This window comes from Penicillium angulare (genome assembly GCF_028827245.1).
Source record: "Penicillium angulare strain IBT 27051 chromosome Unknown utg000007l_segment0_segment0, whole genome shotgun sequence".
Classification (NCBI taxonomy): Eukaryota; Fungi; Ascomycota; class Eurotiomycetes; order Eurotiales; family Aspergillaceae; genus Penicillium; species Penicillium angulare.
In genome coordinates, this window is record NW_026623166.1 from 1,954,320 (window position 1) to 1,976,318 (window position 21,999).

The following is a 21,999-nucleotide window of genomic DNA, read 5'->3' on the forward strand; positions in this document are numbered from 1 at the left end:
AATCTACTTTACTTATTTATTTATTTTAAGTCTTAATTAGTAGTATTTTATATAGAATTTAGCTTAATTAACTATAATAGTTAGGGTCTAATCTATTAAATCCTAGTATTACTAGATATATATATAATATAATCTTTCTAGGATATTAATACTAAGGGTATCTATATTAGTACTAATTTTATAAAGTTAAGTAATAAGATCTAAAAATATAGTAGGAATACTATAATTTATTAATAAATTTGTTATACTTTTATTTAAAGATTCTAATAAGATCTATCTCTTTATTTTATTATACTATTTAAAAATATATCTTTTATAAATTTCTTCTCTAATCTAAGAAGGAATTTTATAAAAGATATATTATTTAACTAATATATTTAGTAGAGATATCTTATAGTATATATCTTAATATTTAGGTTTTTATAAATACTCTTAAGATAGTCTAGAATTATCTATAGATCCCTATTATTTTATTATAATTTTATAAAGGTTCTAATATTCTTCTAAGTAAGCTTCTTAAGTCTAGAGAATATATATATAAACTAATCTTAGGGTAAGCTAATTACTATACTATCGATATATAGTTTATTCTCTATTATTATATACTATATTAACTAATTAACTACTTTTCTCCTAAATAGGATTAGGTCTAGTAGTTATATCTTTAAATAATATATAGATTCTAATTATAGGGGTTCTAGGATTAATTTAACTATAGTTTATACTAGAGTTAGTTCTCTTATTATTATTATTATTAACTATAAGACTAATTATTCTATTATAGTCTCTAGGTAATAGATTTATTTATTTTAGGTAATATACTCTTAGTTATATTATTATATTAATTCCTCCTATACTATATATTCTATATTAATTTACTTATTCTATTTACTTTATATAGCTTATAACTATACTATTTACTATAGTAGTATCTATATTTATAATAGTAGGCTTATAGACTTCTATATCTTTTACTTAGGGGTTATATTACTAAATTACTTTTGATTTAGGGACAATTTATATATAGTTTTAGATTTTTACAATATCTAATTAGAAGCTTTTTATTTATAAAGAGCTAAAGTAGAATTTATATTTAATTAAGCTAGGCTACGTACTGTATATAAAAAGCTTAAAGAGAGAATTACTAAGTAGATATTCTACGTATTAGGTTATTATAGTTATGTATACTATGTGACCTTATACCAGGTATTGGCCTGTGACATCCTATAATATATTATCCGGCAGTAATAGCAACCCCAATACTCTTTAGACTCTATTAAAATTTACTAAATCGTAATCTTTAATCAAAAAGGGTCTAGAATTATCATCTTTAATTATATCTTTACTAGTTAAACAAAAGATTAAGAAGATATATAATATAACTATTAAAATTGTCTATCACTATCTTTTTCTCTAAGATCGTTGTAGCTAATTAGAAGCTACTAACAAAAAATAAATTAAAAATTGTGCTACTAAGCATCAATTTATTAATAAAAAAGATATATTTAGAGGTTTAGAGAGTGGCAAAGATAATATAGTGATTAAGAGTACAATTGAATACAAAGATATATCTTTGCTAGATATGCCTACAGAAACTGAGACTAAGCTAGCTTTACCTTCTATACCTATAATACATCGGCAGATAATATGTTCTAGATATAGAATTAAAGGTTATACTTATACTAAATGCCCTATACGTGTTAAATAGTTAATATTTTATTGTTTTTGTTGTTTTAATAGTTATTGAAAGTTGATGTTTTTTTGAATTTTAATGGGGTCGCTCGCCTAACCGGTTCGCCCGGCTAACCGGGAGTCACGTTATTCCCACGACAGATTATATAATCATAGACCGGTTTGTGATCACCTGCTATTTTGCTTCGTGCTGCCTCATGAGCCTATGTTAATGAATACTCACTAATGTCGGATTTCGACTGTATTTTAGTCTGCGGATATTCCCTGAGCATCGATATACATAGTACAAGCTTTGAGATATACTGTCACGGGATTCCTGAATCCCTTCGGGTACGATTCGGGTACGATTCATGGCCGCTCCGCAGGCGAATCTACCACGATACACCCGCTAATGCATGACTGCCCTAAGCCCTAGCAAGCTCTAGCAATATTAAAACGCACGAACAATAGCTACGATTCTTGTCCTGCAAGAATCAGTTCTGTATATCAACTGTTCTATTTGATCTCTACCATCCGATATCCTTGCCTAGTCACAGGTCCCTAGCCTGACAACTTAGTAACCATTACAGGAGGTTCCTAATCTTAGACCCGTGGGGCGGGTGAGTGCCAGGTCTAGTATTCTCTCTCTAAGACCACCTATCCAGTCACTTCTATGGCTTCAGCTGGTAACCTCCAAACCACCGCCTATGTTCCGCCCGGTTGGTCAGTTAAACTTTTGGACATACCTATGCTTGGAGGCTATCTCAATGCCATAAGTCAAGCCGCAGCTTACGGATCTGCTCTTGAGGATAACGCAGATTTCATCTCAAAAGATCTCTCAGTTGGCGATGGAAGCAAATGGATTTGTCGAAAGGTCGGCGTAAAGTGACGAGACTCAGACCAGGAAAGAAAGCTTGTGACTTCGCGATTGAAAACCCAAGGCTGACCGATTTGCTAAATGAAACCATGTCAAAAAATACAAATGGCCCCAAACCCCTAACCTCAACCTCCCACCGCCCCTGGCAGTATAACGGAATTAATCATAGTAACCAGCGAAATGTGTATATAGCTGCTAGATTATATGTACTAATAGTGGGCCCCAGTCAGGATACATATTAAAGTAATTGCGCATTGGGGTCGCAAACAAGGTAGTGACTGTTGATTTACAGGGTTTACGTAAGTTTATGCACCATATTTGGATCGTAGGCAATACTAATGATCTTAGCGCGGCTTTCATTAGTGGTTACATGAGCTAGGCTGACCACTTACGCAAAGCCTTTGCCTGAGAGGTGGCCGACAAAGTGGGGATGAGAGAGTAGTGGGGATCAGTGAAGTCCTTCACGAGATTGATGATACTTTCTACTTTACAATCACCCAGGGGTCCACCCTAGGTGGATTTCCGTAAGGCAGAGTCTCGCAGGAGCACCTGTAGCAGAAACAGCAGAAACAGGTGTCTGAACAGCATCGAATACTGGTTCCAGTTGCGAGCTGGGATCATAAATGTCTACCCACGGCCCTTTTAATGCCTAGATAATCGTATTCTCATGACAACATGTTTTCCATGAATATACTCCTTACAACTACAATAAATACAGCTATTATATATCCCCTACATGCAATATGTACACGGTTATATTTTCATTTATGCAGATTTCCCTTTGGAGTGGGTTGAACATACTGATAGGAAAGGGAGAGATAGTGCGGTAAAGTAAACGTGACTCACTATTTGCCTGTATATCTCTGCTAATAATACATGCAAACATCACCCGTGGACTTAGTAGCGTCATATCTTATCATTTCCAGGTGGTAGGAAACCCTTCTACTCCAGTAATCCATGTAGGCCTGTCGTCTCTCCGCGACTTAAAATTCAACGTGCAAGGGATTCATTCAAAAGTCGAAGGTTAGACTTGCGAAAGAGAAGCCAATTCTAAAAGTAAGGGTTAATCTCAAATACCTCCAATGCAATAGAAGCAGGTACAGTAACCTTGGAACTTACCAAAAGGTACAGAGGAAGAAATGTAACGATAAAATAAATATACCAGCTTAGGCTGCCTTGCCATATCTCGGAATCAACTCTTTGTCTCATCACCTTGTCGACGACTGATGCAGCATAATTTTCTGCTGGCATTCCGTTCTTATTTCCTTCATACTTAATAGCTTCAATAGTACTCTTAATAGGAAGATAGAGTGAGTCGTCTGGGGCGAAAAGCCCGTGGTGAAGAATATTACTTCGGACAAACCCGGTAACAACCTCAATGACTTCAACATTGAATGGCTTAAGCTCCTGGAGGATATTAGCGCATATTCTTTTCCGTGAAGGTTGTCCATTTACCAGACGTATAGTCTTAGTGTATTGACTAAGAGCAGCTTTCGAAGCGTTGTACGCAGATTGCCAAACAACCGGTACGTCCCTTGTCACACTACCAATCTGTACGATTCGGCCACACTGTGAACGTCGAAGTAGAGGCACGAAGAGTTGGCACAAACGCATGACGGCGAAGACATTGACTTGAAAAAGCTTGACTGCCTCTTCCACCTCCAAATCCAGTGCCGTTGCTGCGTAGTGGGTCCCTGCGTTATTGACTAAGAAGTCAAGTCGGCCACCCGTCCGCGTCACGATGGCATCTTTGAGTGTTTCAATACTGCTTGGAGAGCTGAGATCGAGTGGGAAGGCCTCGATGTTGTCATGTTGACTTGTCAAATCCTCCAGATGCTTAACGTGTCGCGCTGTTGCTAGAACAGTAACACCGCGATCTGCAAAGGTTATCGCAAGCTGCTTCCCGATGCCGCTACTACATCCCGTGATGAGTGCGAAAGGGATTTGCTTTGCCATGCTCCGCGATATAGTAATTGGGAGAAGACAAACGGGATATCAGTCGTGAGTTGAGCCGAGAAGAAACGTATCTCTAACGTGGAAATGAATTCAGTCAAGGTCTGCCCGGCAACAAACCATGTATAAATTGTACCGAGGTATTACTGCATTTGTTGTTCAATGACGTGAGTGATCGCAAAGCAGGGCGGAACTTGGAACTAATTTTTCGGAGCGATTGAACGATATACTCTTCTGAGATGCCCCGGCTGAATCATTGTCATATGGTAGGATGTCACGAGCAAATGAATGCCAAGTACTGTGCGGGGCCTATGTGGATGTCGTGCCTCAGTAGCGAGTAGAAGGCACCTGTAGATCCTCCGCGGAACAACTGTGGATGCGTTTATTCATGTTTCATCGTCCAGGATACTAATTGAGGTACCGGTTCAATAGATCTCCCGCATTCTATCTCTTATGTAGTTTCGTTCATCATCCGCCTTCTTCAATTCTGTCGTTCCTGCTCGGAAAATTAGCTGACTGTTTTATTGGGGCCTCAAGTTTCATTAGATCATCCGAAATTCCGAGAGAAAGCCAAAACAAAGCAACATGTTCGTGATCAAGAAGCTGATTGCTTTCCAGGATGAATATGGAAACAAGTTCTTTGCGAACACGGATGCACCAGAGTCCGCTCAGGGAGCTTCCATTAAAGCATACCCGTCATTTGACGACTTGACGAAGGATGAGAATGCAACAGAAGTAACCATTGCACAGGTGTGTGGGTCGGTAGTTCCGTTATTTGGCATCTGCTGATAAATGACTCGCAACAAGCTTTTACCTCCTCTGCCGAACGCCAATCTCCCAATTTACTGCGTTGGGCTCAACTACGGAAGCCATGCGAAAGAGGCCAAAGTTAGCCATTAGGCTTCTATTGATTATATGATGGGATTGCTAACTCAAAAAGATCAATGTGCCTGCGAATCCTCCACTATGGACAAAACCACAATCCGCATTGGCAAACCCCGGCGCTGCCATCCCGATGAGTCGATTCTGTGCCTCACATCTTCCAGATTGGGAAGTACGTTCCCATGCGACAACAGCCCCAACGAACAGAACAGTATGCTGACACATTTCAGGGCGAATTGGTCTTTGTCACTTCTCGCGAAGTGCGTAATATCACCGCCGAAGAAGCCTCGTCCTGTATCCTTGGATACACAATTGGAAATGACCTATCGTGTCGGTTCTTCCAACTTCCTGAACAGTCAGGAGGACAATTCTTCTACGCCAAGGCCTTTGACAAGTTTGCTCCCATCGGACCGGTCCTTGTGAGCTCAGAAAGCTTCGACAGGACGAAGAAAGGTGCTCGCTTGATTACTCGCGTTAACGGGGAGATCAAGCAGAACACGTTCATTGAAGACGACATGATTTTCAGCCCCGCCAAAATCCTCAGCTGGATGAGTCAAAGTACGTCGATATTCAAGTCCGATCGATTTGAAGTGATCTAATTAGACATTAGGTACAACAATCCCCGCATACACAGCTGTGATGACAGGAACACCGGCTGGAGTCGGCGCATTCCACAGCCCACGACAGTTCTTAAAGGATGGAGATTCGGTTGAAGTCGAGATTACCGGGATTGGCACGTTGAGGAACGAGGTCTTCTTTGAGAATGGACAGGACTCCACAATGTGAGGAATCCCATTACTTGCTTTTTCACATGAAAGCGATTAGCAGTAAAGACTGAGCTTTGTTACATCTATTAGAAGAATATGAATCACTGATTTTGGTATTTCCTACAACCTCAAACAGATCGCTGGCATTGAAATTAATCAGAGCAAAGCTCTGGTATATGTTCAGCCCCTGGCTCATCTAAGGCGGAACGTATTATAAGAGGAAGAGGAAATCTAAAAACCCACACATACAAAATTTCACACTCGTCCTAATCAAAGATACGTGTATATAGCATTCGGAAGAGGAGATACTACAGCTGGAGCTCCAGCCATCGTACTTGCGAGTGCTATTCCGTTTCGGTAGTTAGGAGAAGGATACAAAACAAATGACGAAGTCATGGGCGGCCAAACAATGTAACCATCATCTGAAAACAATCTGCGTACAATAAGCATGGAAAATGCTGTTGAGATATTCAACACTGTATTGGAGGAGTTATCCAAACGTGTGCACAAAACATGAGCTACGTGTATTTTCGAAAACAAAGGAACAGGAAATTAAAAAGAAAATTGAATCGTAGAGAAGAATTAACGGAAATGGATCTCGAGGTTTTTGAGGCAATCCTTCAAATCAGATAGAGATCTAGCTTTTGCATAAACAATGCCATCCGGTCGGAGAATGATGTACTTTGCCCGGGAGTCGCCCAACCTTTGCTGGAACTGTTTAACGTCATATCCAACACGAACCGGATACCCTTGGAGCAAGTCTATAGGTGCAGGGATTAATACTGTCTCTTTTGTTGTGCAGCCTTGCACATCCGATCTTGCAAAATTGAAGTGAACAATTGACTTGGCAGATAGAACGTCTGAGTGAATCTGGTACTGATCGAAGACGCTTTTCAGGAATGCATTATCCTGTAGGCTTGGGGAATTGATCACGAGTAAAGTCATGATAGTAGGCACGCGACGGAGAGCTTTATCTGATAGCTCAATAATGGCAGATCCACTGCTAGGAAGGTAAGTTAGGACATATATTTGACCCAGCTTTATCCCACCACCAGCAGTACAAGAAAAGGATCCCCTGGGACAGCTCGAGTAACCACGAGCATCCGCAGTTACTTGAGGTAACTTTATCTTGAACGGTTGCAGAACACTCAATGCCAGTTTGGTAAATGCGATATGAAAGGCTCCAGACCAGGTGGCTTCCTTGTTGCACCATTCTCCGTTTTGAAGTGTTAAGCGAGCCGAGTTATCGATAGCTATTCGTCGCTCTAACGACCAGGACTGGAGAAGTTTATCCCTGAAAGACGATGAAATATGATGCGACTGTCCAACTCTTGTCATCAAAGCCAATCTCCAGGCCAAAGCTTCTGCATCTTGAACTCCAGTGGCAACACCTTGGCCTCCAAAGGGTGGGAAAACATGCGCTGCATCTCCGATCAGAGCGGTACGTCCAGCAAACCACTTGTTTACTACTCTGTGAGAGAATTGGAAAGGGCGGCAGCGAAGAATCTCGATGCAATCAGTCGGAAAGGTGATGGACTTTGCGGTTCCATCAGGCAAGGTAAAGGGTCGAGTAATCATGGGCGTAAGGTGATCCCAAAACATTTCGACGGCGTCCATAGAATCTTCCCATTCTGGGGTTGCAAATTCATGTCTCCAGAGGTGATCTGCTTGGGGCCCAAAACGACCACAGGCAGTTGGTTTCCCTGGTGGCCGACAGAAGTGCCAGCCGTCAGGCCAGAATAAGTCGTATACTCCTTGAGAGTCGTAACCAAGCTTCCACAGCGGGAAATCAGGGTGTGTTATCTCAGTTGGAGGGTTAATGTGCAAATTAGCTGCGATCCAAGTGCTGTCGTATTCGAAAATGCCAGCCTCTTGCCTTATGCCCGCGGTCGGCTCCAAGAAGTACTTGCGGACAACGCCTCTTTTTCCATCCGCACCGACGAGCCATGACGCTCTCACTTGACAGTCATTCCCCTCGGCGTTTTTATAGTAGACGGTGACTCCGTCTGCGTCTTCGTTCCGGTTCATGACTTCACACGAGGATTGGATAGTGCAGTAATCGGAAGCCGCAATCATATCCCGTAAGGCTCGTTCTACCATAAAATTCAGTCAATCTTTAAATTTCCGCGTATCTGAATATGAGTGCTGGAAGGCTCACCCAGGCGAGGTTGGCTCTGTAAGATGGTAGTCGGGAGCGCATGCTTCATCATGTCTTTGTCCACATCAAGTACTAAGAAGGATTCGGTTTGAATATTTGTTTCGTGGAATTTGATTGCGCAAAGTTCTGTATTCGATAGCTTTAGTCTTTTATACCTTGGGATTGCCGATGGTTTCATACCTTGGCCAATTGAAGCAACGTGCTTCCCGATACCCAGTTTCCAGAGACTGCGCAAGGCATCACCGGTCAGAACCACGCCTCTGGGGTCGATCACAATGTCCTGCTCCTTCTCAAACACGATTGACTGGGGATTAATTAGACTATGCTTGCAAAGTTGACTCTCGAATAAAGATCTATCCCCAAGGCTCTAGGCATACCTTGATTTTGTGATCAGCCAAGAAAAGGCCTAAGGTGAGCCCCGATGGCCCTCCGCCAACAATGGCAACTGTGGTGTCCATATTGTTACGAAATCGGTGGTTCAGTCCTTCATCTCCGCCTTGAGAGACTATTTAAGGGCCAACTCAGACAACGGCAACGACAAAAAGCCACAAAAGAAAACTGCCCCACCGGGTATCCAGTGCTGTTCGACCATTTGGACATTATTCCTGCTGATCTGCTGTAACGTACCATGAGTCAACATCATGCGATTTTGTACGCCTTGTTAGTTCCTCCGCGGAGGAACCATAACGCGGGTACCGAGGTGTGAGGATTGTTTCGAAGATACAACTCTCTGACCGGATTTTTCCGGAGCTTATGGAGGCGAGGAAAGCTCGAAAGGTGGGCTCTTGCATGGTATTCTATTATAAATATCAATATGAACCTCGCTAGATTCAACATTTCTCTTCTCTACTTGTGTTTTCCTTTGTCGGAACCATAATTTGGGATTCTCAATTCTACGAAGACACCCCATGATATACGAGTCATGTCGCTTGGGTTAATAAATATTCTTACCTTGCTACCACAAACGTGGCAAGACTGGATTTTTCCACCAACCACTGTCCCAGATGTCCAAAATCACCCTTCTAAGATCCAACTGAGTCGCATCTCTCACGTCTATTTCAACCACCGAGACTTGGAGACCTTCAGTCTATTCGCTAAGGACTTTGGATTCGTTCAAGCAGAGCGCAAAGGAGATACAATATATTACCGTGGCTATGGTAGAGATCCCTACGTTTATGTGGCCTCTCAGAGCACAATTCGGCGATCTCGCTTCATGGGTACAGCCTTCGTGGCAAAGGACCAGGAGAACTTCGACAAAGCCCTGGCGCTCCCAGGCGCATTGGTCAGAGATCTTGAAGAAGCCCCAGGAGGTGGACGAATGATCACCTTCGAAAGACCCAATGGAACTTTTTTGCATGTGGTGTACGGCCAAACAGAGCGGGTAATCGGAGAAATCGACCAAAAGGTCCCATCAGCTACCCATGACTCCCACGGCCCCTTCAATGCTCCATTGGATAAACCACGCAAAGGCCAATTCCAACGGTACCATGATGGACCGGCACTGGTACACAAATTGGGCCATTTTGGATACGTGTGCAAGGAATTCGAACAGGAACTTGAATTCTACACCTCGAACTTCAATTTTGTGCACTCCGACATCCTGAATCTCCCACAACTCCCACATATCGACGTCATGACATTCATGCATTTGGATTTAGGCACCGAATACAGCGATCACCACAGCTTCTTCCTGCAGCGTGCGCCACCAGGAACTCGCGAGACATATATTCACCATAGCTCGTTTGAAGTCAATGATTTCGATACCCAATTGTTAGGTCACAAATATCTTGCAAAGAAGGGTTGGAAGTCTGTATGGGGTGTGGGTCGGCATATTCTGGGAAGCCAGATTTTTGATTATTGGTACGATTCAAGCGGTTTCAAAATTGAGCACTATGCGGACGGAGATGTGGTAAATGACAGTAACCCAACACGGAGGGAGCCAGTAGGGCCGTTGTCTGTTTGGGGTCCTGAGTTGCCGAAGGACTTTGGTGATAATAATGCCAGGTAATTTACAAATAACACCAATATATGCTATGATATGTTTTTAAACACTTTCCTACATAGCACTGGATTATGCGAATTATGATCAGTCCAAACCACCCGTTCCTTATTGGAAATTCTGCCAATTTTCAAATCTCCAAAAGTTCGAATTGCCCGTCGTACTAGGGCAATCACAGGAGTGCAGCATCACCAAAATCTGTTTCTTAATGTATGCTTTTTCTCTCTCACCTTGCACTCACTTTTATCAATCCGATGTACTTGCACTATATACTCCCTTTTTATAGAGATTGATATTTATTACCAAAGCCAAGGATAGCTGTTATAGTATATACATATACAATCAAAGCCCACTAACGGTACGGCGGCCTACGGTACAATCGCGTTTAGGGTACACAATTCGCTTGGATGGACCCACTTTTCTTGATTTTTATATATAAAACGTTCACTTAAGGTAAATTCATCTTGGTACACCCCTTTTTATCCTATCTTTACTGAGTCATTCGCTTAGTTAGCCAAATCAACCAATCAGAATGTCTGAAACCTCTGATCTTCTATCTCTACTATGCATTAGATTAGCTACTAAGGTATCTTCTGTACTACTATTACTAAATTATACCTGATTAGGTATATTAGATACCTAGAAGTAGATATTACGTGCCTTTTGGTCCAATACTTGTCCAAAACCAACACAATCTGCTTGCGCAGCTTGGTTCAAGTCCTAATTTGATCATAAGATTAGTCGTGTATCAGTCTTAAGAATTGTTTTATCCTAATATGATTATCTTGATATACAGTCTAATAGGGCTAGTATGTGAAATTCTTTATTATTCTAGCCTATTCTAGACGAAAGGCTATCTAATTAGGTTAGTAGGTATATTAATAATAGGCTTCCAATCATAGGCTCTTTAATCCAGACTAAGATAAATAAGCTTTAGTTGTTATAGGATTCCTGAATCCCTTTAGATATAATTTAGGTATGATTTATAGCTACTCTATAGGCGAATCTACTATAATATACCTACTAATATATAACTACCCTAAGCCCTAGTAAGCTCTAGTAATATTAAAAAATATAAAATATATAAATAATAGCTATAATTCTTATTCTATAAGAATTAGTTCTATATATTAACTATTCTATTTGATCTCTATTATCTAATATTCTTATCTAGTTATAGATCTCTAGTCTAATAACTTAGTAACTATTATAATTCTAATTCTTCTCTCTTAACTACTTAAGGATTAATAATAGTACTCTCTATATACTAAAACCCTATATTCTTTTATAATAGTACTTAATCTAAGTCTACTATATCTTCTTTTCTTATTATTAGATAACCTAAGATTAAATTAATCTTAGATTAATATATAAATCTAACTAAATCTAGTCAAAACTAAATTAGAGAAATTATTAATAATCTTATAACTAAAAATATTAATAGACTTAGAAATATTACTATAGATACTTTAGAAAAAAAAAGATATAAACTAGAATATCTAAAAAAGTTCTTTATAATTTATATTTATTTTAAAAAGCTTTCTATTTAAATCTCTAGAATTAATACTAAGACTTTCTTAAATAATTTATCTATAGCTTATAGAAAAACTAAGATTAAAAAATATAAGAAAATAAAGGATTTTAAGATTAATAAATTTAAGAAATTATTTAGTTTTTAAGAATAAATAAATTAATTTTTATAATTTAGATATATCTTTTAAGATAATCCTAGGATCTATAAGAATAAAAAGATAAAGATCCTTATAGAAGTTAAATATCTTAACTCTAACTATAAAAATAACTAGACTATAAAGAAGAGATATCTTAAAAATAATAATAATAATTACTTTAATAACTAGAAATATTTTAAGAAATAGACTTTTATCTTAATATATAATAAAAATATCTTTATTAGAGAAATTAATAATAAAATAAAGTATTATTACTAATAAACTAATAAAGAACTAAAGGCCTTTTATTATTATTTTATAGATCTAGAATATTATCTTCTTTAAGTCTTTTAGAATAAATAAATATACTATTATATATTAAAACTATAACTATAATTAATATTATATATTTATTAATATATAAAGGTTTCTTCTAAAACTTAAGTATAATAAATAGAAGAAGTATAGAATACCTAGGAATTTATAAAAGTAAAGATATATAAATATAATCTATTTATTAATAATTTAAATTTAAGCTTAAAATACCTATAATCTAATAACTTATTCCTAAATTAGTCTAATAGTATAGAATAAGATTAAAAGGATCCTAGAAATCTATACTTAAAGGATCTTCATAATCCTAGATCTAATCTAAATTATAATAACTCTAAGTTATATCTAAATCCTCCTTAATTTAGAGATAAACCCTAATTATTTCCTTCTTAGAATAAAAATAATCTACTAGAAAGACTAACCTATCTAATCTATCTAATTTATTTATTAGAGCCTCTTTAAATAGTTATTTTAATTATAATAAACTAGGTTATTAAATAAATAAATATTATCTATTATTATAAGCCCTAGGAATAAAGATCTAAGAAGCTTATTTAAAACCCTAGTATTACTATAATAATACTTAATTAAAAGACTTAAGAAAAGTACTAGGATTAAATTAATTCCTATAAATTCTAACTTCTAGTCTTAAGTAAGAATAGTTATCTATCTCTATATTCTAATTTATATCTAAAATAATATTAAGATATATATAGATATTAATACTTATATAAAGATAGATCTTATTAATTATAAATTTATTTAGAAATACTACTTTAATTAAGCTAAGTATAATACTTCTATTCTAGAAGTAATAGACTAATAAAATATCTTTATCTATAATATATAGACTATTCTAATTACTATATATAACTTTTAAGGAACTAAATAAAAGTTTTTATATTCTTATATTATAATTAATAGAGATCCCTATCTATTAGGATTACTAATATTATTTTTAAATATAATTATCTAAGAAATATAAATTATATTAGCCCTATAATAGAAATAATAATAGTTTAAATATAATAAAAAAATAATAGAATAATTAAAGTTTTATTAGTTTATAAAAGTATATAAGAACTAAGTCTATATCTTTATAATTATTAAAATCCTAGAAGAAATCTAGCTTCTTCTAGAAGAAAAAGAAAATAAATTAATAGTAAGTTAAGACTAAATCCCTTCTGAATTATTAATATTCTAGGATATATTTAAGATATAAAACTCTAAAATTATATTACTATAAAAAGAGATTAACTATTTAATTAAACTTAAAGAAAATATATTATCTCTATATAGTCTAATCTATCCCCTTTTATAGATAGAACTTATAAAGTTATAGAAGTATCTTAATAAAAACTTAATAAATAATTAAATCAGATTATTAAAGAGCCTAGCTAATATATCTATCCTATTTATATCTAAAAAGAATAAAGAGCTATAGCTCTATATTAATTATTAAGATCTAAATAAGATTTTAGTTAAAAATCAGTATCTTCTATCTTTTATTTTAGAGATTCTTAACTATCTTTCTAGGGTTTAATTCCTTAGTAAAATTAATATATAAGATATATATTATTAAATTTATATTTAAAAAGAAGAAGAATAAAAGATAACTTTTTATATAAGATATAACTATTTTAAATATATAGTTATATTATTTAGTCTTATTAATATACCTATAATATTTTAAAGCTATATCTATACTATACTTTATAATCTTCTTAATATTATTTATATTATATATTTAGATAATATTCTTATCTTCTTTAGGATCTATAAAAAATATATAAAATACCTTTATCTTATATTTAAAAGATTAAAAGAAATATAGTTATTTATAAAAACCTCTAAATATTAATTCTATAAGAAATAAATTAAATTCCTTAGTTTTATTATTAGTTAAAATAATATCTCTATAAATCTAGAATAGATTTAAACTATCTAAGAATAGAAATAATCTATATCCTATAGGAAAATTTAAGTCTTTCTAGGATTCTATAACTTCTATTAAAGATTTATTAAAAATTACTTTTTAATTATACTATTACTTATAGAGCTTTTCAAAAAAAGCAAAAATAAAAAAAAACTAAGAAATATTAAACTAAATAACTACAAATCAAAAGTATTTTAAGATCTTATTAATATCTTTTTAACTATATCTCTTCTATAATATTTTAATCTAAAGAGACTTATCTAACTTAAAACTAATATTTTAGATTTTAGAATAAATAGAATCCTTTTATAACTAGATAATTAAAGAATATAATATCTTATTACTTTTTAATTAAAGAAATTCTTATCTATAGAATAGAATTATATAATACTAGATTAAAAGCTATTTATAATTATTTATTTATTTAAATATTAGTATTAATATCTTAAAGAAAGTTAATATTAGATTAAGATTCTAATAGATTATTATAATCTAAAATTATTTATAGATTAATCTAAGATTAATAGAAAATAAATATATTAATATCTTTCTCTTACTCTATTTAACTTTATAATATATTATTATTTAAAAAAGACTAATCCTATAAATAAATTATTCTATATCCTAGAAAAAAAGAAGTCTTTATCTATAAAAAAGATATTAAAACTAATTTATAAAAGAATTATAATCAAATTATTTATAAAAGTATAGTAGTTTACTATTAATATAATATTATTTAAAAAAGAAAGTAAAAAGAAGTAAAGATTAATAATTATAATTATATTAATCTATAGAAATCTATTACTATCTCTTTTTCTAACTATAAGTAATTTAATTAATAATCTAAAATTAAAACTAAACTAGATTTAAAATAATATTATTATTCCTATAGATTAGAAAGATCTAGAAAAGATTATAAATAAATCTAATAAAGTTAATTATTTAGATCTAAAGAATAATAAAGAAGTTTTCTTAAGTTAAGATTATAATATAACTAAGTTTTTCCTAAGTTAAAACTATAATATAATATATTATAAGATTTTAAATTACTTTTAATTTATATTTTTTTAAATAGTAATTACTATAACTATAAATAAAGATCTACTTATAGATAAATCCTTAAGAAAACTAAAATTATTAATTAAAGAACTCTAAAATAAAAATAAAATAGTCTAAAAGAAAATTAATATAACTTAAAAAGATATTCTATAAAAAAAGTATTAAAGTATTAATTCTAAAAAACTTTTATATTATAAAAGATATCTCTATATTCTTATTATTAAGAATCTAAGATAAAAACTAATTAAACTCTATTATAATAAATAACTTATAGAATATTTTAAAAGAATATATATAAAAGAACTTTTAAAAAAGAAATTCTATTAGAAATATTTACTAAAGGATATATAAGAATATATTAAAATATATCTAATATATTAAGAAATCAAAATATCTAAATATTATTCTTATAAAGAACTCTAATCTCTTTCTATATCTTATAGACTATTTATAAAACTAAATATAGATTTTATTATAGGATTTCTAATTATAATCTTTAAAAGAAAAGAATATAATATAATCCTAATAATTATTTATTAACTTATAAAATTCTTTTAATTCTTCTCTATATTAATAATAATATCTATAGAAGACCTTATTAAACTCTTCTTTAATTAAATTAAACTTAAATATAGAAATCTAATAAAGATTATCTTTAATTAAATGCCTATTTTTATAAATAAGTTCTAGTTATAATTTTATTACTATTTTAAGATTAAACTATAGTTCTTTATTATATTCTATTCCTAAACTAATAAATAAATAGAAAGATTTAATTAGGTTTTAGAAGATTATTTTAGATATTGTCATGGGCTAATACCTGGTATAAGGTTATATAGTATATATAACTATAATAACCTAATATATAGAATACCTACTTAGTAATTCTCTCTTTAAGCTTTTTATATATAGTATATAGCCTAGCTTAATTAAATATAAATTCTGCTTTAGCCTTTTATAAATAAAAAGCTTCTAATTAGATATTATAAAAATCTAAAACCATATACAAATTATCCTTGAATTAAGAGTAATTCGGTAATACAACCTCTAAGTAAAAGATATAGAAGTCTATAAACCTACTATTATAGATATAGACACTACTATAATAAATAGTATAGTTATAAGCTATATAGAGTAAATAGAATAAGTAAATTAATATAGAATATATAGTATAGGAGGAATTAATATAATAATATAACTAAGAGTATATTATCTAAGACAAATAAATCTATTATCTAAAGACTATAATAGAGTAATTAGTCTTATAGTTAATAATAATAATAAGGGAACTAACTCTAGTATAAACTATAATTAAATTAACCCTAGAACCCCTATAATTAGAATCTATATATTATTTAAAAACATAATTACTAGACCTAATCCTATTTAGGGGAAAAGCAGCTAACTAGCTAATATAGTATATAATAATAGAGAATAAACTATATATTAATAGTATAACAATTAGCTTACCCTAAGATTAGTTTATATATATATTCTCTAGGCTTAAGAAGCTTATTTAGAAAAATACTAGAACCTTTATAAAATTATAACGAAACAATAGGGATCTATAAATAATTCTAGACTATTTTAAGGGTATTTATAGGGATCTAAATATTAAAGTATATACTATAAGATATCTCTATTAGATACATTAGTTAAATAATATACCTTTTATAAAATTTCTTCCTAAGTTAGAGAAGGAGTTTATAAATATAAGTACTCTTAAATAGTATAATAAAATAAAGAGATAGATCTTATTAAGATCCTTAAATAAAAATATAATAAATTTATTAATAAATTATAGTATTCTTACTATATTTTTAGATCTTATTACTTAGCTCTATAAAATTAATATTAATATAGATACCCTTAGTATTAATACCCTAGAAAGATTATACTATATATATATCTAATAATACTAGGACTTAATAGATTAGATCCTAACTACTATAGTTAATTAAGCTAAATTCTATATAAAATACTACTAATCAGGGCCTAAAATAAATAGATAAGTAAAGTAGATTAATTATAAAGAGATAGAGAGATAATAAGATAAAGGAAGATATCTTTATTATAATAAATAAGACTACTTTATTATAAAGTATTTCTTACTAGCTATATAATACTAAGGACTAAAAGAGAGATATCCCTATAGGATTAAAGATAAGAAAGCTAGATATATAACTAACTATAAATTAAATATATTAGCTTCTAAGAATAAACTCTTCTTAAATAAGGATTTAAAAAAAGAGTAACTCTAGTTCTAAGTTATAAATAGGAGCGAAAAAGAGTTAAAAAGCTACTAAAATAAGAAATACTACTATTTCTAGTTAATACTAGAGTAAATAAAATCTAATTTATATAAGTCCTAATTAATAGTAGATACTATTATTATATAACTATAAATAAAGTATTAGTTTAATTACTTAACCTTCTATATATTAGAATATTTATATAGATCCTAGATAGGGTAGTTCTAAATTAAGACTAAATTACCTAGGTTATATACTTTAACCTAGATATTTATAGCTATTAATAAGAATAAGTATTTATATATATTATTCCCTAATAAGAGGATAATATAATATTAGGAGACCCTTAGCTATAAGATATTAATAGCTAATACTTAGTAAGAAAAGGATATATTAATATATTTATAAGAAATAAAAAGTAAATAAGGTACTAGAACTATATAGACTATATAATTAGACTAACTAATATAAGAAGAATATAGATTAAGAAGTCAATAGTCTAATTACTATATAACTTTATCTATAAAGAGAAATAGCTAAATTAACTATAAATTAGTAAAGTTATAATAGATAATATTAAGAAAGTACTATATCTAAAGAAATAAGATAACCCTAAGAATAAGCTACTAAGATACTATTAGTAGTAGTTAGATATCTTTAGCTAGTAGTTAGCTAATAAGTTATTCCTAAATTAACTAGGAATTAACCATAAAATCACTCTAAAATAAGACTATAATAATATTAAAGAACCACCCCTATATAGTCCTCTCTATAATATAAATAAAGAAGAGCTTTTATACCTATAGAAGATATTAATAGATCTTCTTAGAAAAAGCTTTATCTAAGTAAGTAAATTACTTACTATAGCCCTAGTCCTACTAATAAGAAAGCTAGATAGAGAAGTATAATTCTATATTAATTACTATAGGTTAAATAAATTAATAATAAAGGATTATTATCTACTACTACTAATTAAAGAGATACTAAGGAATATAAAATAGACTAAATAGTTTTCTAAATTAGATATTATTACTACTTTCTATAAGATTTATATCTAACTAGGAGAAGAATAGAAAATAGTATTTTAGATATAGTATAGTCTATATAAATAGAATATTACTCTATTTAGACTAACTAATATACTAATAACTTTCTAGAGATATATTAATAAGACCCTATAAAAGTATTTTAATAATTTTATATTTATATATATAAATAATATTATTATATATAATAGTAGATCACTAGGGAATTACTAATAGAAAGTAGAATAAATACTATAGAAACTATAGGAAGTAGGCCTATAGTATAATATTAGAAAATTAGAGTTTAAGTAAGATTCTATAAAATACCTAGGGTTTATTATATAAGTAGATAAGGAAATCTATATTAATCTAAAGAAGGTTATAGCTATCTAAGAATAGGAAGTATTAAAATTAGTATAAGATATATAAAGTTTCTTTAGATTTACTAACTTTTACTACTTGTTTATATCCTAATTTACTAATTTCTTAGCACCCCTAACGAAATTAATAAGAAAAGATATCTAATTTATATAGAATAATAACTACTAATAAGTATTTAAAGAATTAAAGAGTCTCTTTATTAATACCCTGATTCTAGTATATTTTAAAGAGGATAAGGAAACTATTATTAAGATAGATATATTAGGATAAGCTATAAGAGCTATCTTATTATAATATAGGCTAGATAAGTAGCTATATCTATATACCTATCTCTCCTAAAAACTATTACTAGTAGAGTTAAATTATAAGATTTATAATAAAGAGCTATTAGTAATTATATATATCCTCTAAGAGTAGAGACTAAAGTTAAAGATAGTACTCTAATTTACTATTATAATAGATTATAAAAACTTATAATACTTTAATAAAGTATAATATCTAAATAAATAATAAATAAGATAGGTAGATATACTTATAAAGTTTAACTATAAACTAAAGTATTGCTCTAGGAAGCTTACTATAAGACCTAATATACTTTTATAATAAAGTTAAGATACCCTATAGTATATTATAGACGAAAGGCTATTAAATCGGTTCTAAACCCTATTGAAAAAGATATAGATTAAGATAGGATAACCTAATCTACTAGTAATAGAGAGAATTAATTTTAAGAAGGAAATATTCTTATTTGAGAAGCCTATACTATAATAAGAATAGAAGAATATAAGATCTACTAATCTAGAGTATTAAAAGATATATAAAGCCTTAGAAAAGGGAGACTAGCGAATTACTATTAAAGTAAATATAAAAATAAGCCTATTAGAGTACTACCTAGATAAATAAAGGCTACTTTATTTTAGATAGTAGATATAGATCCTAGATAATAAGATACTATATATAGGGATTATATAAAAGATCTATAACTCTTATATTATAATATACCCTAGTTAAAATACTACCTATATAATACTATTATAGAGATTCTTCTAGCTAGAAGTAGTAAGAGATATATAATACTTCTTATAAAACTATATAGTTTATAGCTATAGTACTATATAGTATAATATAAAGTATAGACTATTAAAACTACTACTGATTCTATAGTGAATATAGATAGAATTATCTATAGATTTTATTATTAAACTATCCCTAATAGTATATATAGATATAATAAATTTAATAGTAATTATAGACTAGCTTATAAAGACTATGATTCTTATAAATATAGTAGAAATAACTATTAAGAGAGTAGTAGATATATTCTTTATTTACTTTTATATATACTATAGGCTACTATAAGTAGTTGTAAGTAACCATAGGTCTTAATTTATAGATATATTCTAGCGAATAATATATAAGAAGCTATCGATTTAATATTAACTATTAACCACTTTCTATCTATAATCCAATAGTATTATAGAGTATATAAACCAAGAAATTAAATAGATCTTATATATATTTATAATCTATATATAGAGTAATTAAAGTATATTACTTCCTATTATTACTATAATAATTAATAACTACAATACTAGTATAATAGGACTATCCCCCTTCTTCTTTATATATAGTTATTATATTAACCCTATTAAAATAGAAAAGATAGAGGAACTCTATAAAACCTATATACAACTGGGAATTGTAGATAAAATATTTATAAATTAACTATAAGAAACTACTAATTAGGCCTAAGCTATAATTACTTTTATATAAGCTCTATAGGAAGAGTAATTAAATAAATAATAATAGGCTATACTAGTCTATAAGAAAGATAACTAGGTATAGCTAAATTTACGGAATATATATATATAATAATAATTAAAGAAGCTAGACTAGCTATATACTTAATATTAAGTTTTAAATATTCCTATACCTTATATAATATAATTAGAGGTATCTACTAGTATCTATCTAGTATTCTATATAGAGCTAATTAGACCTATTACTTTAGATCTATTTCTATTATAGATTATAGATAATTTATATCCCCTACTAATACTAGTTAATAGGGAACTTAAGTATAAAGTAGAAGAAATAATAAATATAAGATATAAGAAAGTTAATTAAGAATACTATAATAAAGCCCTAGTAAAATAAATAGATTAGATAGAATAGACCTAGCAGAGTCTTAGTAACGTTCAAGATTACTCTATATTAGATGTCTTTAAAAGATAATTCGGCCCCGTTTTGACTCTATTGTAGGCCTGAAGATAACTGAATATAACTATAATATATATAAGAAGGACTATCCTAAAGGGGGAATACTATTATAGGCTAATACTTAGTATAAGGTTATATAGTATATATAACTATAATAACCTAACATATAGAATATCTATTTAGTAATTCTCTCTTTAAGCTTTTTATATATAGTACGTAGCCTAGCTTAATTGAATATAAATTCTGCTTTAGCCCTTTATAGATATTTTATTAATAAAGAATAATTAAACTAGACTTAACTTATTAAGATAGTATAATTTATATATAATAATACTATTAATATATTAATTAATAAGACTTCTTTTTATATACTACTTAGATATAATCCTAATTTCTAAATCTAAACTCTTAATAAAATACTTAAGAAAGAGACCCTTAATACTAAAAAATAAGTAAATTACTTCTAGAATATCTATAAAAAGACTATAAATAAACTTTAAATTATATAAAAAACACAATAAAAATCCTATAATAAAAATTATAAGCTAAAGGACTTTAAAGTAGAAATCCTTATATTCCTTTTAATAAAGAATCTTTACTTTAAAGCTAAAGAAAAGAAGCTATTCCCCTATTAAATTAGATTCTTCTATATCCTTATAAAAATTAATACCTAGATCTATTATATTATATTACTAGAAAAATACTTAAGATTATATAATATCTTCTCTATCTCTCTTCTTAAATTATAGAATAGCTAAAATAATAATAACTTATAAATACTAATACTAAAACTTAAAGATAAAGAAGAATAAGAAG

The 21,999-nt window shown here is 30.4% G+C and overlaps 5 protein-coding genes across 5 annotated transcripts; 3 read left to right on the forward strand and 2 right to left on the reverse strand.

The window, feature by feature from the left end:
* Positions 1–2,344: 2,344 nt before the first annotated feature.
* Positions 2,345–2,560, forward strand: N7478_010006 (uncharacterized protein; the record flags this gene model as incomplete). The annotated part of the gene is made up of 1 exon (XM_056926220.1): positions 2,345–2,560. The coding sequence occupies one exon, from the start codon at positions 2,345–2,347 to the stop codon at positions 2,558–2,560; it is 216 nt and encodes a 71-aa protein (XP_056775590.1).
* A 978-nt stretch (positions 2,561–3,538) lies between these two features.
* On the reverse strand, positions 3,539–4,504 carry N7478_010007 (SDR family oxidoreductase; the record flags this gene model as incomplete). The annotated part of the gene is made up of 3 exons (XM_056926221.1): positions 3,539–3,598; positions 3,668–3,955; positions 4,004–4,504. 3 exons carry the CDS (start codon positions 4,502–4,504, stop codon positions 3,539–3,541), a joined length of 849 nt encoding a protein of 282 aa, XP_056775591.1.
* A 582-nt stretch (positions 4,505–5,086) lies between these two features.
* On the forward strand, positions 5,087–6,169 carry N7478_010008 (fumarylacetoacetate hydrolase family protein; the record flags this gene model as incomplete). The annotated part of the gene is made up of 5 exons (XM_056926222.1): positions 5,087–5,251; positions 5,309–5,389; positions 5,442–5,555; positions 5,614–5,941; positions 5,994–6,169. 5 exons carry the CDS (start codon positions 5,087–5,089, stop codon positions 6,167–6,169), a joined length of 864 nt encoding a protein of 287 aa, XP_056775592.1.
* A 563-nt stretch (positions 6,170–6,732) lies between these two features.
* Positions 6,733–8,766, reverse strand: N7478_010009 (putative monooxygenase; the record flags this gene model as incomplete). Its single annotated transcript, XM_056926223.1, has 4 exons — positions 6,733–8,243; positions 8,309–8,434; positions 8,489–8,612; positions 8,686–8,766. 4 exons carry the CDS (start codon positions 8,764–8,766, stop codon positions 6,733–6,735), a joined length of 1,842 nt encoding a protein of 613 aa, XP_056775593.1.
* A 464-nt stretch (positions 8,767–9,230) lies between these two features.
* N7478_010010 (2,4,5-trihydroxytoluene oxygenase) lies at positions 9,231–10,316 on the forward strand (the record flags this gene model as incomplete). Its single annotated transcript, XM_056926224.1, has 1 exon — positions 9,231–10,316. One exon carries the CDS (start codon positions 9,231–9,233, stop codon positions 10,314–10,316), a length of 1,086 nt encoding a protein of 361 aa, XP_056775594.1.
* Positions 10,317–21,999: the final 11,683 nt, after the last annotated feature.